A 17,745-nucleotide genomic window follows, 5' to 3' on the forward strand; every position below is an offset into this window, starting at 1 on the left:
CACATACACATTTTTTTCTTTCCCTAGGATAAACCTGTTTCAGCTGAAGATTCAAATCTAGAAGACCTCAAGCGCCTCAGCAAAAGTAACATTGATATCTCAGGAATAATGGAGAATGAAGAGCCCAGACAACCATTGCCTCGGAAGCAAAGTGACTGCTCCAACTATGATTGCGATAGCATAACAAACCATCATGTTTTCCTATCCAGGTAACTGAAAACCTTGCATGAAGAAAGTGTTAGTTCAAGCAAGCAGGAGCAAGACTTAGTGCAGGGGTAGGCAACCTTGGCTCTTTTATGACTCATGGACTTCAACTCCCAGAATTCCTGAGTCAGCTATGCTGACTCAGGAATTGTGGGAGTTGAAGTCCATGAGTCATAAAAGAGCCGAGGTTGCCTACCCCTGACTTAATGTAAACTAAGCAATGAGTAGATAATGTCTGGTAGGCTGTATGGCCTGGTCTTGGTACTTATCTACTGTCTGACTCAGGTTGCTTGAGAGTGCTTTTGAAAAACACAAAAGTGAACTTTGAAGCCCCTTCCATGTGTGAGGTACCATGATGAAAGTAGGTTTTCCAATTACTTCTCAGATAGTACTTTATAATATTGCAGAGTTTTGTAAATTATACATAAGGCACAAACCTTATAACCGAGGGGAAAATAGGTGTTAGAAAGTTTGTAGATTTTTAGTGCTGATAGCTCTGCATTCATAAACTCGAGTTGCTGCCTTTATGCATAAACTGAATGTTGTATTTTGGGGTATAAACTCTTCTTTCATTCTCGTTTATTTGGGGTAGATTAGATAAAGGAAATTAGTCCTTTCCTTAGGAACAATGTTTTGGAACAAACTGACATCAGACACTCACAAAAGTACACACTCACAAACATAAACAAAAATCTTTTGCCTGCTTCCAAAATAAACAATCCAAAGGCCTCCTAGAAGCTAAACTGTTCTCCTGGTTGGTGAAGGTAAACCTGCTTCTCTCTGCCTCCTGTGTTGAAGTTTTGTCCAGAAATGCACCCATTCCCATTTTTATACATTGGTTCACTTGCCAATATGTTTACAGCCCTTAAACATATTAGTCTTTATCTTGTTGATTTCAGCCTCAAGTTTATCATCATTGTGGAATGGAGCCATGTCGTTTCACTCTTCTTATTCTCTTTCCCAGCATCCACTCGACGATGCTGAATGAGGATGCAGAGTTTCCCCCAACGAACACCTCAAGCACGTTGGATGTTAATTTGGGGCGATTTGAATTTGAAGTGTCCGATTTCTTCCTCTTCGGTTCACCTCTTGGTTTGGTGCTGGCTATGCGAAGGACAGTCCTGCCCAGTCTAGAAGGTGAGTGATGCGCATCAGCTAACAGATAGCTTACTCTTGGCTGCTTTCGCCCAAACTTTTATGTCCCCGAATAGAATGAGGATCAGTTTGCTCAGGTTGTCTCAAAAGAGCACAAACTTCTTTGGGCAGAGTATAGGTGCAGAGTATAGGTGTTTTACTGCTATTTTTCTGAAATTATTTTTGAAAAGGGTTTTTTCCGTAAAAAGTAGTAGATCCAACATCTCAAAATCCACAAATCTTACCAGTTTTCAAAGCAGTGAAGGTCCTTCTCATGATGATGCTTTTCTTCCCACCTTTTCACACTTGTTGAAGACTAGATTTTTATTTAATGGCAACTGAGACCATTGCAAACATTGTGTGCAGAATCAAGATTTCTAAAATAGTCCATTTTGTGGATTCTTGTCATTCAAGTTGAATATCTATTTTAAGAGGTCTTTTCAAATGCATAACAAGAATCAATCCATTGCCGGTGGAAATTATTCACCAGTGGACCAATATGTGCTTTAAACACTGAAGTTTTATCTGATTTATTAATCAGGTCTGACAGAGCAGACATTTGGTGTAAAATACCGGGCTTACTACAGCAATTAATACCATTGGATTGTTCTTTGTTTAGCCTTGGGGAAATTCTAATCTGATTTTCAAAGCGCAGTTTCCTATTTAGTTTGCTATAACAGCTTCGATTAGTGATGAAACACAGATGGACAGGTGCTGGAATTGTCTCTTTGTGAATGTTGAGTAATGATAACTTTGTCTTGCAAAGCAAATCCAGGCTAGGAATAATTTGTTTTTTGAACAAAAAAGAGACATTAGGGAATGATAAAGGGTTTTTTTTCAAGGTCTAGTAGTTCATCATGTTTATATATCTTCATTGTTATGAACAACTCCATTTTTATCAGTTTCACAGGATAGATAGGAAACTTGCAAGGTTAATTTTCTTGCTGATTATTTGTTTTTAAAACTTGCTTTTAACAGAGATTCACCTTATTCAGGTCTCTTAGCAGTTCCATTTTTAGAAATCCAATATTTTCATTTTGTCATTGTGGAAATGAACAATCATTTATTTAAAAAGAAGAGTATAGCATAGTAAAGCATGTTGATTAGTTAATATCAGTAGGATATGAAGGTGGTAGAACAATTCCTTTACTCTAAAAAAGAACAGTGGTTCAGAAAGCAATTAATTAAGGTTGTTAAGAACTCTGTAGAAAGAATTACAAGTTTAAAATGTTCAAATGCCTTCCATTTACACTGCTACAAAGAAAGGCAAGTCATAAGGAGGCCAGGGTCTTATTCCCTTGCCCTAGGAGGTGAACTACCTCTGCAACCATAAAAAATGCAAATCAAAGAGTAGAAAAAGAAGAATCATACTTTCTACCCATTTTCTCGAAGAATGCACATTTCCTTCACTGCATGGGTTCCTCTCCCCGACCTGACAATTATTATGCTACTATTCTGCAATTGTCTTCTCATTTCTTACTCAGTTATTTGGGTAAAGAAAAAAAAAGATGGAAGAAGCAAATTAAAAATACAGAAAAACTTGAGCTAAGCTGGTTGTTATCTCTGTAAAATTGTATAAAGGGGATATGGTGACCCCCATCTTAAAAATTTGATTAGAAATCCGGTTGAAGTCCTTTCTGGCTAGCTTGTGGGCAGAGAGGAAACAATAGTATGGTTTTTAATTTGTTGGACTGGAATTTGAATGGGACCATTATGTGTTTTCTGAACTTACAGGCCATTCCAGTATTACGAAGAGGAAGAATTTATATAACTAAATAACTAAATAAAGCTACAATAAATGTAAAGTCTCCTTGTTCAAATATTGTATGAAGTATGGAATTTCTATTTGATATGTGTTTTAAATACCATACCCACCAAATTGTATCCATTGTGAAATCTAGCATATCAGGAGGTGGCTTTTTTGGGTATACTGGGCCTGATTTAAAGGAATTTTTTTTAAAAAAATAAGAAAATATTTGATTCAATGATGGCTTGCTAAAGTGATTGAATGCAAAAGCTATTCTTTTTTTAAAAAAACTAAATTGCTTTGTTTACATATTTGCTTAAAATGTGGGATGGGTTGCAAGGCAGAAGGCAGGATGTAGCTCAGAACTGACTCCCATTGTTTCCAAAGTACTTGACTCTTCCATAGGAATTTTATACCTTTGGAAATTCAATGACAAGTCTGTAACTCCTTGTATTTTCTTTTTTGTACTCTGAAGATACATTTAAACAGTTCATATTGACTGTGAGTCATCCTTTCTCCCTGTGTTTAGTCTGCCAAGTACACCCAGCCTGCAGCCAAGTTTACAGCCTCTTCCACTCAGCTGACCCGTCTGCCTCCAGACTGGAGCCATTACTAGAGAATAAATTCCATCTTTTGCCTCCCTGTACTGTACCAAGGTACCAGAGATACCCCTTAGGAGATGGAAGATCCCACCTCTTAGGTATTTATGTCTTTGGCTTGTACAGTTCACAACCTGCTGCAGACATGTAGCCTGTCTTCCAAGTACTTCTGCATGCCTCAGCCGTCTAGGCAATTATATAAAATGATCTTTACAGAGATGAATGAATAATAACTCTCTGCCAAGAATCAGCTTATGCTGTCAGTGGAGTTTCAGGGCACTCTCTCCTGGTTTGCCCAGAACATGACATCCATGCACCCTTATCATCCAGGTTTGCCTCTAGAAAACATACAGCACGTACATACACATTAGAAACGCATTGTCTTCCAGATGTGGACTTTAATTCCCATAATACCCTGGTTATTAGGATCTGGGGTGAGCCTTCCCATTTACATCCAGCTCCTGTATTTCACCAAGATTGTGTTTCATGTATCCTAAAATTATGATACCAAAGTCCACTTGTTATTGTTTTAACAAGGAAATGAATGTTTCATACTCCGTATTAATTGGCTTGCCTTTCTGAATGTGTGGTTCTCCTTTGCTGGGTTTGCTCATATAATATCTACGCCCATTAAAAAAACATAAATGGCTGAAATATCAAATAAGATAGGGGAAAATTATCTAAATGGCTTCCTAGAGCTTGGTAGTTCTTCTTCTGCCCCAATCCTTATCCTGATCGATACATCTGGTACTATTTTTCAGAAATTTTACTTGCAAAAAAAAAAAAAATTCTCCCTTATCTGATTCGGCTCTTTCTCACCTTACAGCTGATACACTCCAGTACCATAGCAGCCTGTTTGTTGAAGATAGTTGTGCAAAGTCACCCTTCATGCAAGAGACTTTAGCGCTTCCAAATGCTGTACAAGGGAAAGTGCGAAGAGGGAGTCTGGGCAGCAGCAACAGTGAGAGCTCTGGCTCATCGGACAGCCTATTGTCCAGCAACATAGCAAACAGTGAGTTCAATTAGTTTTAACACTAGAAAGCCATTTTGTAGTTACTAGTAGCTTTCTCCTTGTGAAGTCCTGCCTGCTTTAGGTTGGCTTACTGTTGGCAATTTGATGGAATAAACCAAGAAAAGCCTTTGCCAACTGCTACACTTAGCATTTGCCCCTGGATCTCCCTTCTGAGGAGTTCACTCTGCTTCCCCCCGCCCGGGCTGATGTTATTCTCAGGTAGGATCTGGGGAGCTTCTATGATGTGGAATAGACAAATGAAATGCCTGTTTGTTTTCCACAGTAACTTCTAAATGGTGGGGAGCCAAGCGAATAGATTACGTTTTGTACTGTCCAGATGTCCTCACAGCCTTTCCTACAGTGGCTTTGCCACATCTCTTCCATGCCAGCTACTGGGAATCGACAGACGTGGTTGCTTTCATTCTGAGACAGGTAACTAGGTCTTCCTTGTGTGCTCTCCCTCTTTCTAGATCTGTGGATCACAAATCACAATTTACATCTTGGCCACAAAACTGAACTGATGGCCTTGCAGGAAATCCCAGCCTCATTTAACTTATGCAGTTGCTGCATGGATAAAACTGGCAAGCCAAACTTTCAGTGTAAGAGAAGGTGCAAATGCAGTTAAACTAATGAAATACCAAAAAGATTTATGCAAATTTCCCCCATAGATAATTCTTGCAAGCAGTAAACTTGGTGGAGCAGTGGGCTAATGCCACCAGCTGCCTGCAATTAGTGCAGGTTCGCGTCCCACCAGGCTCAAGGTTGACTCAGCCTTCCATCCTTCCGAAGTAGGTAAAATGAGGACCCAGATTGTTGGGGGCAATAAGCTGACTTTGTAATAATGCCGCTTGGGGTGTGTGTGAAAGCCCTAATAAGCAGGCATATACATAGAATGAAGGCTACTGCTAAGCTTGTAAGCCGCCCTGAGTCTTCGGAGAAGGGCGGGATATAAATGGGATTTAAAAAAAACAAAAACTTTTGTTCTAAACCTGTGGCGTACGGAGATTTATTTATGCCATTATTTTATTTTATTATTTTATTTTATTTTATTTTATTTTATTATTTTATTATTTTATTTTATTTTATTTTATTATTTTATTTTATTTTATTTTATTTTATTATTTTATTTATTTATTAGATTTATAAATTTTTGAACTTATTGGGCAGAATGACTATGCTGAGTGCAGTTCCTCTATTTATGTTTCATTTCAGGTGATGAGGTTTGAAACCATCAATGTCAAGGAAAGCAACAGTTTGGATCCGGTGACTCTCAGTCCTTCAAATCCCCGAGAGAAATGGCTGCGCAAAAGAACCCAAGTCAAGCTAAGGGTACGGGATTGGCTTTCATCCAATCCCTCTATATCTTAGCATTTTTCAAAGGAACCAAAGCCATTTTAAAACAGTTTTTAAAATTAAAAAAAACACAAGAGCAGCAGTGGTCCCTCCATCAAAATGGGGGATGCATTTCAGATTTGGTTTGATTTGTTACTGCTTGATATTTTGGACAGGGCTGCCTATGGGTTTTATCTTTTTAATTGCTTTTATTATTTTGTATTTGTCCAACTAGTCTATGGGAGTAGATGGCTATAATAAATTATAATAACAACAGCAGCAGTCGGTGCAGCATTTGAAAGACAGGAAGTGATGAAAGTACTTTTTGTGGCCAGGTACGGTATTTTTTCAAAGGTGCAATATATGGCAAGAAAGCCAGAAGGGTTTCTGATCAACCTGTCTTGTTTAAAATATAAAAGCAGCAGTCGAAGCCTGAAATTGGTGCATGTGAACCTCAGTGGAATTTTATTTTAATTTTTCAAAGGTCTAAATTAAGGAAAGAGGTCCAGTTGGGTGTAGTTATTAAGGCAGAAGGCCTAGCCATGAGATCATCAGTTTGTCCCAACTTAGGCAAAAAGCTAACTGAGTAATCCAACTAACTTAACACCAGCTGCCTGCAATTAGTGCAGGTTCGAGTCCCACCAGGCTCAAGGTTGACTCAGCCTTCCATCCTTCCGAGGTAGGTAAAATGAGGACCCAGATTGTTGGGGGCAATTAAGCTGACTTTGTAATAATGCCGCTTGGGGTGTGTGTGAAAGCCCTAATAAGCAGGCATATACATAGAATGAAGGCTACTGCTAAGCTTGTAAGCCGCCCTGAGTCTTTGGAGAAGGGTGGGATATAAATGGAATTAAAATAAAAAAAACTTGGACTAATCACTCTTAGTCCTAGGAAGCAGGCAATGGCAAACCACTTCCAAAATCTTGCCAAATGGCAGGAACCTGTCCAAAAGTCAGCACTGACACAAACGCACCTATACATAGTTAAGGAAAAGATCGAGAAGGCTCATCCACATATCAACATGTAAGGGTTGAGTTGTTTCTCCTAATCTTAAAGGGTCTGTTCTTTAACATGTTCTTTTTTCTAGATTGGGTGGTGGTTGGGATGTGATCCAATTGTTTCAATCCCTTCCTTGTTTCTTTTTCAGAATGTAACTTCAAACCACAGATCAAATGATATCATTGCTGCAGAAGATGGCGTTCAGTTGCTAGTTGGCCGGTTCATGTATGGACCACTTGACATGGTGGCTTTAACAGGAGAAAAGGTAACATTCCAAGGCCATCCTTCCCTCTCTCCCTCCTTCCTGGTAAGCCTAAGCCACTGAAGACATGTAAGCCCCCAAGAACATGAGAAGAGCCCTGTCAGACCATAAGCCCTTCTATAGTCCTGCATTCTCATATCAGCTGACCATATTTCAAACTTATAAACTAGGTATGAGTTCAATACCTCCTCTCTATTACTGCTTCTGATCCCATGGCCTGTACTTTTCTGCAGACAAGATTTCTATAACTTTAAATCATGCCCTTCCCTGTATGAGAGGATGCTTGTAGGATCATTGAGTAAGATCATTGTTTTTTGTGCCCACAGTTGTCAACTTTGTTCAGAAACATTCCACAGAGTTTCAGGCAGCAAAGTATTTATTTCATTTAATCTACTGTCAGAAATATTTTAGTTAAAAGTGCTAGAGGGTGAATCTCACACATGAAGTATGTATTATAGAATTATAGGAGGGACCAAGCTCATGCCCTACTCATTGCTAGAACTGCAAGACCTTTAACTGCTGATTCAAATTTTTGTTCTGTTTTTTATGAGATATTCCTACAGATGTTTGAACATTACTATTATTTTCCCTTTATTGTTTTTTCTTCAGGATAAATATGCTGTGTTCTTTCAGCTATTTCTCATTGGACTTTGGTTTCAAGGCCCCTCACCATCTGGATTGTCCTCATCTTGCATTGTCTTTCTTAAAATGTGGCACCTAGAATTGGACACAAGCTTTAGCTGCAGACAGAACAGTACAGAGCAGCGAGCTTTTCTTGTACTTCTATTAAAACCGACTAAAATTGTCAGTGATGTCATGCTGCTGAAATAGCTACTAATCCTCAAAGCTTTTGCCATAATCAATGTTTTAGGCTTTAAGATGCTGCAAAGCTAGTTTTTTATGAGAGACTAATATGATATCCCTCATGAACTTTAATGTTAACTGTGTATGTGTGTAGAGAGGAATTTGTTGGCCTAACCTGAACTTCTCTATTACTGCATTTTAATTCCACAGAAGAATTTTATCACATGTTCTCTTTCGTCTTTCAGGTTGACATCTTTATCATGACCGAACCTTCCTCTGGACGTTGGGTCTATTTTGATACAGAAATCACCAATAGTAGTGGTAGAATCTCATACAACGTCCCCAAAGACAAAAGACTTGCTGTTGGTGTCTATCCTATTAAAATGGTGGTCAGGTAAGTCTGGAAGAATATAAATACATCCTTAAATTATTGAGAGACTGAGGACTATGTCCTACTCTTATAAAATGTTAATCAAATTCTAGAGTTAAGAGTTTTTTACAACACACGTGCTTGAGGTTGGGAGTTGTTGGGGGAATTATTTATCATGAATGAAGGCGAATATACGTGTCCCAGGATAATGTTGCTGGATCCCATCTGGGTCGATCACTGGGACCAGAGGTTTTTGTCTTCTGAGCTTTCGGACACATGCTGGAGCCCATCTTCAGGGAACTTCTCTCCTAGTAGAGGGTGTGTTTTGGGCTGTTCTCTGTGTGTGGTATTTATATGTTGCCTGTTATATGTGGCTTTTTAGATGTTCCCTGAGGATGGGCTCCAGCACGAGTCCAAAAACTCAGAAGACTAAAACCTCTGGTCCCAATGACTGACCCAGATTGGATCCTGCGGAATTATTTATATTTAACTATAATATGCTTATTTTAGGGATCATGCTCCAATTTTCATCTGTTTTCGTACCATACCATAATCATAGCAGGAAGCCTTGGCATCCAGTTTTACTGCTATATGGTCCAAGAGCTGCAAAAAGGGGATGAAATGGGACTCCTTGTAGCTTTGGGGCCACAATTTGCCCATTGTTGTTGTAATGAATACAGAATTGTTTATTACAGTAACTTAGAATACTTATAACTCATTGCTAGTTACCGTTATAAAGATAAACATCACCATGAATCAGAGAAAGCTAGAATTTTGCTATTGAAATTTGGTAATAAAAATTTCCTTTGGTATGCATGTCCTTGGACTGACTCACTGGTGGAATGAACACATTGACAGATCACTGCGATCTGACTTAGTCCATAGGCATGTCTCTCTCTTACAGCTGTTCCCCAACGATGGGACATGCAAACCTATGTGACCACAAAGGAAGATATGCTTGGATATTATTCCTCTCTACTAACACCATTTTTGGAATTTCTGTATCATTTGAGTAAGCTATGACCAACCGTCATAACTGAAAGGTTTTTTCTGAAGGTTTTTTCTTCTGATCTCAACATAAGGCCATGTGAATAGATATGATGGCTTTCTATTATAATATGCTTTCTGTGTTCCTTCATGGTCATCAGAGGAGATCAGAGTAATGCCATAAGCTACTTGACGGTCCTTCCTCGAGGAATGGAGTGTGTTGTCTTCAGCATTGATGGGTCCTTTGCTGCCAGCGTCTCCATTATGGGCAGTGATCCTAAAGTCAGAGCTGGAGCAGTTGATGTTGTCAGGTAAAGGGCACCTCGCAATTCTATTAAGTTTCAATTTTTGTTTATTTTATTAAATTTATTATAGCCACCTGTTACAGCAGATTCTGGGTCGCCTATATAACAATACTAAATTAAAACAAGCCAGCTAAAACAACCATTATAAAACAATGCACACCCTGCCCAGCACATTAACATCAGTCAGGTTTTAAGGACTTTTCAGAACAGCAAGAGAGAGTGGGGTGTCTGTATCTGGGGAGGCGGGATGTTGTTCCAGAGAGAGAAGGCACATGTCTTCGGTCCCACAAGATGGCAGCCTTTAACAGAAGGGATCTGGAGTGCACCCACTCAGCCTGAATGTACCAGAGAAAGGTGATCCCTCAGATAACCAAGTCCTATTCCATGTTGGATTTAAAGGTATCAATCAGCACCTTGAATTGTACCCAGAAGCCAAATGACAGTGGTGATACATGGGCACAATGAGAAGTGCCCATTACTGCTCGCACTGCTGCATTTTGAACCAGCTTCTGCCTGGTCTTCAAGGGCAAAGTGAAGTAAAGTGAAGTACAGTAGTCCAGTCATGAGGTGAGTAACTGCCTGGACTGCCTCCTGGGTGAGGAAAGAGCATAACTAGCACATAAGATATATCTGCACAAAGGCAGATTAGTCAATCCAAGTGAAAATAGCAAATGGCTTCCAGACAGAATTCTCGATTTGCTTTGGAAAGGCCGGCCATTTTGTCTACCAATAAAGCAGTCAGGTGACAATCATTCCTGAATGAAAATATGCATTGGCATATTCCTATCAGTTGGGCCTTGGAAATATCTGCTTGGAAATACCTTGTTACATTTTGTTACCACTTGATGGCAGGAGTGCTAGCAAAATATCCCCAGGCAAAACTTCCAGGCTCCATGAAATAGTATTAAACTGTGGAACTTTTTTCTTCAACTTGCATCTGCATTCAGAATTATGTCCCCTTGTCTCCATGATAAACCCCCAAACTCTTCCCCCCCACACTACTTTTCCCTGTGATTCTCCTGCCACCAAGTGGTCAAAACAGGAGTGAAGCCATCTTGTGGGAGGAGGAGGAATTTCCCGCCTTTTTCCCCTCTTCAGTCCCGTGTTGACTGATAATACAGCTGGGGAGATGTTTGTTCAATTTTGTGTTTTGACTCTTTTAGAGGGTGCAGCCACAACTTGTATGTATTTCCTCTCTCAAATGGCTGGGAACTTTGTTACTGAATTTTGTTTGCGGGGGCACAAAGAAATGGCAAGATCTGCTTAGTCATAAACCATTCCTTTGCTAAGCCATAAGCCATGTTTGATAAACCACAATAGTGGTTTCACATTCCAGGCTAAACCAAAACCAAACAGGTTTCTCAGTGGCATGAAACAAATTTAAGATCAAAACCTTAAGAATGGTTACAGTAGCAATGAAAACAAATACATAAAACAAGAAGAATTAATATTAACAAGTACAGGTATTCCTCAATTTACAACCATTCAGTGACTGTTTGAAGTTACAACAGACTGAAAAAAGTGACTTATGACCGTTTTCCCCATGGTCACATGATCAAAATTTAGACGCTTGGCAACTGGTTCATATTTATGATGGTTGCAGTGCCCTGTAGCAAGCAAAGTCAATGGGGAAGACAGATTCACTTAACAACCATGTTACTAACTTAAGAACTGCAGTGATTCACTTAACAACCATGGCAAGAAAGGTCATAAATTGGAGCAAAACTCACTTAACAACTGTCTTGCTTAGAAACAGAAATTTTGGGCTCAGTTGTGGTTGTAAGTCAAGGACTAACGGTAAAAGCAACCAGTAGAAGCCTGTATGAAAAAAAAGGCCCTGAGGGCCTTTTTAAAGATTGTAAAGATGTCAGGCATCTCAGAGAAAGTTTAGTCAAATCACCACTTGCAGCATTGTAGGCAAATTTCCTCAGATGCTTTCAGTAGGATCGGAGCTTCATAAAAGGAGTTTTCTTAGATAATCTGGAGTTAAGCATCATAAGGCTTTAAAGGCAATAATTTGCATTTTGCCTGGAAACAAATTGGCAGCTAGTGCAATGCTTTAAGTACAGGTGTAATATGGTCTCTTAGCATTATTTCCTAGACTGGCTGCTTAGTTATGTAACAATTAAAGCCTCCAGATACTTAAGACACAAAGGCAGTGCCACATGTTGTTGTTGTTAGCTGCGAAGTCGTGTCCGACCCATCGCGACCCTATGGACAACGTTCCTCCAGGCCTTCCTGTCCTCTACCATCTTCTGGAGTCCATTTAAGCTCACGCCTACTGCTTCAGTGACTCCATCCAGCCACCTCATTCTCTGTCGTCCCCTTCTTCTATTGCCCTCGATCTTTCCCAGCATTAGGCTCTTCTCCAGTGAGTCCTTCCTTCTCATTAGGTGGCCAAAGTATTTGAGTTTTAGCTTCAGGATCTGGCCTTCTAAAGAGCAGTCAGGATTGATCTCCTCTAGGACTGACCGGTTTGATCGCCTTGCAGTCCAAGGGCCTCGCAGGAGTCTTCTCCAGCACCATAGTTCAAAGGCCTCAATTCTTTGGCGCTCAGCCTTTCTTAAGGTCCAACTTTCACTGCCATACATTGCAACTGGGAAGACCATAGCCTTGACTATACGCACTTTTGTTGACAGGGTGATGTCTCTGCTTTTTAGTGTGCTGTCTAGATTTGCCATGGCTTTCCTCCCCAGGAGCAAGCGTCTTTTGATTCCTTGGCTACAGTCTCCATCTGCAGTGATCTTGGAGCCCAGGAAAATAAAATCTGTCATTACCTCCATTTCTTCCCCATCTATTTGCCAGGAATTGAGAGGGCCGGATGCCATGATCTTGGTTTTCTTGCCACATAGAACACATTAATGTGGTCAGGCCTGAATTTTACCATTGTGTGTGCACCACACTTTTAAGTCATCCTCTTCCAGAAAGGGGTCACAACCAAAATTTTAAAGCAGTCCTGGGTTTTTTCCCCCCCTTCAGTCTAGAAATTAGATTTGGCCAGAAGCTGCTCCATACTGCCTACCTACCTGCTCCTTCTGGGAGAATGTAATCCCATTCAGAACAGACAGAACTATCATCTCTCTGGAATTATGGTCTCCTACAATAAATACTTTCATCTTCTCCAGATGCAGTTTTAGTCCTTTTTTCCTCTCATTCAGCCCATTACTGGCTGTAGGCGGGCAACTCTGCAGAGAAACATTGGCATTTCCTGAAGATGTAACAGAAAAGTAGGGTGTCATCAGCATACTAATGTCACTTAGCTCCAAATCTTTGGTATAATAACCCTTAGCAGGTACATGTAGATATTGGAGACCTAATAGAATCCCAAGAGCTCCCATTTGCTTTAACAACTGCAGTGCTTTCATAGGTGGTCAGTGCTTTCATCAGAATGCTGAGAATAGCCTCATGCTGGAAGCTGCTTCCCTTTTAGGAGTGAATGCAATGTCCCACTGCATATAGAAAAGGAAGATCTTGCCCATGACTCAGCTTGCAATCTCTGACCCTCTCTTAAAAGACAGACAACCCTGAGCAACTCTGTTCAGGCAGCACCACCCAAACTCTGTCCGAGCTAGAGGTGGAGCCTTTGCTGACCTGTGGCTCCTATTTCTTAAATCTCAGTGATCTAGTCTGTCAAAATTGATAGTATCTATAGTCAAATAGAGAGCACAAAGAATCCACACCCATCAGGCCAGCCAATCTATAGCCTGCCCTGAAGCCAGTTTGAAATGCGTCATTATTTTATTGGATTTTATTTATCACATTATTATATTGCCATAACAGAAAACTTTTTGGCAGTGTCATTAGAATAATATGCTTCCTCCATGACTGGCTGCAATTAATAATCCAGCAGTCTCTCAATCCCTTTACCAACCATGGTAGATTAGATACTAGCTTTTAATTGCCTATCTTCTTAAGGGGAAAGCTCCTTAAGAAATGATCTAGCAACTATCTTTTTAAAAATATAGAGGCATCTGGCTTTTCCTCATCATTTTAAGTAACATGTAATTACTAATATCATCTGGGTTAGAAGTTGGAAGTCAGGTTGTGCAAGGGTACAAAAAATATTGTTGCAAGCATGCTATCTACATCCTCTTATATTGCAAATTGAGGTTGATCCAGTTCAACTCTAGAGAAGGCACCCTCATAGTTAACTCTCTATTAAAAATACAGCATCCAGATAGCCTCAAATGAAAAACAATGTATTTGTAAAAAAAACCCTAATTTAAAAGTCTCTCTGAAGTTTCTATAGTAGAACTGTGGGAGAAGGGAGGAGAACTCAGACCAAGTTGATGCAGTATAGGGGGGGACAGAGGGGGAAGCTTCTTTGCTTTTTTTTTCTCTGTATTTTGGATCACTGTCTGCAGCTTTTGCAAATCATTTTTAATATGCTTTCTTAACTTTTTCATTAATGTGCATAATTTATAAACTTTTACTTAAGAAGGAAAAAGATTAGAGCAGTGGCTGGGGAATTCTGGGAGTTGAAGTCCATATACTCTAAAAGTTACCCAAGATTGAGAAACACTGGATGCGAGAGAAAGTCGAAATTTATTATTTATTTATTTATTTATTTATTGAATTTATATACCGCCCTATTCCCAAAGGACTCAGGGCGGTTCACAGGGCAAGTTAAAAACAATACAAAAAGAGAGAATAAAATTAAATTAAATTAATACAAGCCCACAAAATTAAGATAACATTAAATTTTAAAATTGAAATTGAAAATAATTGATTACATAGGGGTAAAAGAGAGAACTAATTATTAAGAGGACTATATTAAATAATATGCATAGATGCAAATTTTTAAGTATAATTCATGTTTGTTTTATTAAGTGTTTCAGAATTATTTTTAAAATGCTATACATTTGCATTCAATTACAAGCTAAATAATTTTATTCCCCTATCTCTGACTGTTATGGCATGCTAATAACCACGGGACCTCAACTCCTTACAACTTCACTTTCACAGCCATCATGTGCAATTCCATCCCTTCCTAACCTTCTTGTTTTTTCCTCTATAGTTACCCAAAGTGCTTTTTCAAAAGGCATCTGGACTTGCTTTGTTTTTCCTTGAAGACATTTCACTTCTCATCCAAGAAGCTTCTTCAGAAGCGAAACGTCTTCAAGGAAAATCAAAGAAAGTCCAGCTGCCTTTTGAAAAAGTACCTGTGGGACAACTATGACCTGGATGACTGAGAATCTCTATTGACGCCTCTATAGTTAATTTCTGTATGGTGTTGTCCCATCCTCACCCTCCCCTCGGATTCTATCAGACAGAATAGTCAGAAACTGTTTAATGATCGCAGCTGCTTTTCTCTTCTCTCTAACACAGGCATTGGCAAGATCTTGGCTACCTGATCATATATATTACAGGACGTCCTGACATGCAGAAGCAACGTGTTGTCTCCTGGCTGTCTCAGCACAATTTCCCTCAAGGAATGATTTTCTTCTCTGATGGACTTGTTCATGATCCTTTAAGACAGAAAACCATTTTCCTCCGGAATCTTGTGCAAGAGGTAATAGTTAGCTGATAGCCTGCTTCCTTGACCTTTCAGGAGCATTGAATGAGGAAGTTTTGAAGTTTGTTAATTAGACCATAATTAGTTGGATCAGATTCATGGCCAGAGACAGCCATAACATGTGAGCTAAGACTCCAATAATCTCTAAGTTCATAGTTCAAATTCATGATTGCTAGTGATAAAGAGTGATCACATGGGTAAATTGGGGCATTAAAAATGGGAGTGATAGGCTATGGCTGGTATCATATTTCCATGGCTAACCTTTGACATTTTTTCCTTCCTCCAGTGCCACATCAAAATTTGTGCTGCATATGGCTCCATGAAGGACATTTCTGTGTACAATGTCCTGGGTCTTTCGCCCTCTCAGATTTACATTGTTGGACGACCAACAAAGAAATATCAGACACTGTGCCAGGTGATTTTTCTTTTTCTGGAAGTTTTAAGGGCCCTGAAAAACAAGGAGAGTCCTGGAGGCATTGTACAATTAACCCTTGTGAGATGAAATTTGTCTTCTGCAGCAGCAACAGTAAACCAGAGCACTTAGTCTTATGTGCCTGTATGCTTCATACAGAAACATACTAAAAGATATGCGAACTGTCCTTATTTATGTCTTAGAATCATAGAATTGTGGAACTGGAAGGAATCACATGGATCATCTCATCCAGTGTTTCTCCAGACCGGTTGGAAAATTCTGCAAGTTAAAGTCCATACATTTTTAAATTGCTGAGGTTGAGAAACACTGATTTACTCCTACCCTCTGTAGCATACAAGGAAACTATGAAACCATTCTTGAAAGATGGGTGTTTCTTAAAAACCTCCAAAGAATTCCAAAGCTTCATAAGTAGAAAGTTTCACTGTTGAACAGAAAAGGAAGATTAGCCTATCTGCTTCCCAATGGCTTCTAACTTATTCTGTTGCGCACTCTAAATATGACTTTGGTTATGCCTACTAATAGTTACTCATTAGTTTTCCAAGACATTATCTATAAATTTGAAACTGCTTTCTAATTGAGTGCACTGTTTAACCTATTTAACAACATAACAGAATGAGCGCCTGTTACTCGTCCCAGCTTCTGCCAACCTAGCAGTTCGAAAGCACGTAAAAATGCAAGTAGAAAAATAGGGACCACTACGGTGGGAAGGTAACAGCGTTCCGTGCGCCTTTGGCGTCCAGTCATGCCGGCCACATGACCACGGAGACGTCCTCGGACAAGCGCTGGCTGTTCGGAAACGACTAGCACGCATGTGTGGGGGAACCTTTACCTTTACCTAATAGTTAAGCATTTTCAGTATATACACAGAATCAAGTAGTCTATCGGGTTTCCCTATTTTCCCCCTAGCTAATCCAGAACTAGCTTAATCTTTCTTGCCTACCCACCCATTCTGTACATCCCTGCATTCTGTACATTTCTTACTACAAATGTAGACAGACATTACCTTCCACTGGAGAATCCACTTCCTTGGCCAGTTACTTGGCACAAATTGTGTCTTAATCCTTACAGGTGGCTCCAAGGAAAGAGCCAGTTCATTGGTCTATTCTTGATTCACTTGTCCTTGATTGGCTTTTAGTCTGCTTGGGTGGTGTTTGGGGAGAAGAGCAGCAAAGCTTCTGCATTACATTACTCCCTTCCTTCATGCCACAGATGATGCTAAACATTCTCATGTTTGTTCTCCTTCTCTCCAGTTTATCAGCGAAGGTTATGCAGCCCACTTGGCTTCCCTGGAGTTCAGCCTCCCTTCCCGGCCTAAGAAGAACAACTCCCGTATGATCCTAAGGAAAGGCAGCTTTGGTCTTCATTCACAACCTGATTTCCTGCGCAAGAGGAATCACCTCCGGAGAACTATGTCTGTCCAGCAGCCTGACCCACCATCCTTGACCCCCAAGCCAGAGCGTGCCCAAAGCCAGCCTGAGTCAGATAAAGACCACGACCGGCATCTGCCCTCCATAGTGTGGATGAGAGGGGGGGTTCATAAGTTTGAGTCTGTCCCATAACAAGAGCTGGGATTGTACCACCAGGCCTCTGGCATCCTGCAAAGAGCTTGTAGGCATTTGCTCTTTGAGTTGCACTTGGCAGCTTCATGGTTCAAAGTGATGGAGAGGATTGGAATTCACAAAGCTCTGGCAGCTTCTGTCTCCCCAGGGGAACTTTCTGTTTGTTCCTCTTGTTTGTATCCACTCATGAAACATTGAAAGTAGAGAGAATGATTTGCCCCAACCGTAATCTCTTGCGGGGGTGGGGTGGGGGTGGGGGGTTGATGCTGGACAGGCAAATGAGCTTGTGTCTTAATGTTTACTTTGTAACAAAAATGTGCAATAAAGCGGAGTGGGGAAGCTCCAGCTTATCTCAGTGAGAAAGGGCCTCACTGACAACCACATCTCTTTCTCGAAAAGGCAGCCTTCTGATGAGGCAGCAGCAACATCTGCAGTTCTTGAGGAAAATAAGAAACAAAGGGGGGGGGGCGCCCATAGCTGTGA

The 17,745-nt window shown here is 40.1% G+C and overlaps 1 protein-coding gene across 1 annotated transcript in view; it reads left to right on the plus strand.

Annotated features, from left to right (window-relative positions):
* Nucleotides 1-17,481, plus strand: part of PITPNM3 (PITPNM family member 3) — a gene marked incomplete at its 5' end in the record, with an annotated part of 86,119 nt that extends 68,638 nt beyond the window's left edge. The window contains 12 exons of the mRNA XM_083350228.1: nucleotides 28-209; nucleotides 1,169-1,341; nucleotides 3,615-3,785; nucleotides 4,511-4,696; nucleotides 4,980-5,128; nucleotides 5,909-6,025; nucleotides 7,176-7,292; nucleotides 8,339-8,487; nucleotides 9,612-9,761; nucleotides 15,084-15,267; nucleotides 15,557-15,685; nucleotides 16,954-17,481. Of these exons, the coding sequence (XP_083206354.1) occupies nucleotides 28-209; nucleotides 1,169-1,341; nucleotides 3,615-3,785; nucleotides 4,511-4,696; nucleotides 4,980-5,128; nucleotides 5,909-6,025; nucleotides 7,176-7,292; nucleotides 8,339-8,487; nucleotides 9,612-9,761; nucleotides 15,084-15,267; nucleotides 15,557-15,685; nucleotides 16,954-17,262 (2,016 nt within the window). The 3' untranslated portion in view covers nucleotides 17,263-17,481. The remainder of the gene's footprint in view (nucleotides 1-27; nucleotides 210-1,168; nucleotides 1,342-3,614; nucleotides 3,786-4,510; nucleotides 4,697-4,979; nucleotides 5,129-5,908; nucleotides 6,026-7,175; nucleotides 7,293-8,338; nucleotides 8,488-9,611; nucleotides 9,762-15,083; nucleotides 15,268-15,556; nucleotides 15,686-16,953) is intronic.
* Nucleotides 17,482-17,745: the final 264 nt, after the last annotated feature.

The sequence above is a fragment of the Vipera ursinii genome (genome assembly GCF_947247035.1).
Source record: "Vipera ursinii genome assembly, chromosome: 1".
In the NCBI taxonomy this organism is placed as follows: domain Eukaryota; kingdom Metazoa; phylum Chordata; class Lepidosauria; order Squamata; family Viperidae; genus Vipera; species Vipera ursinii.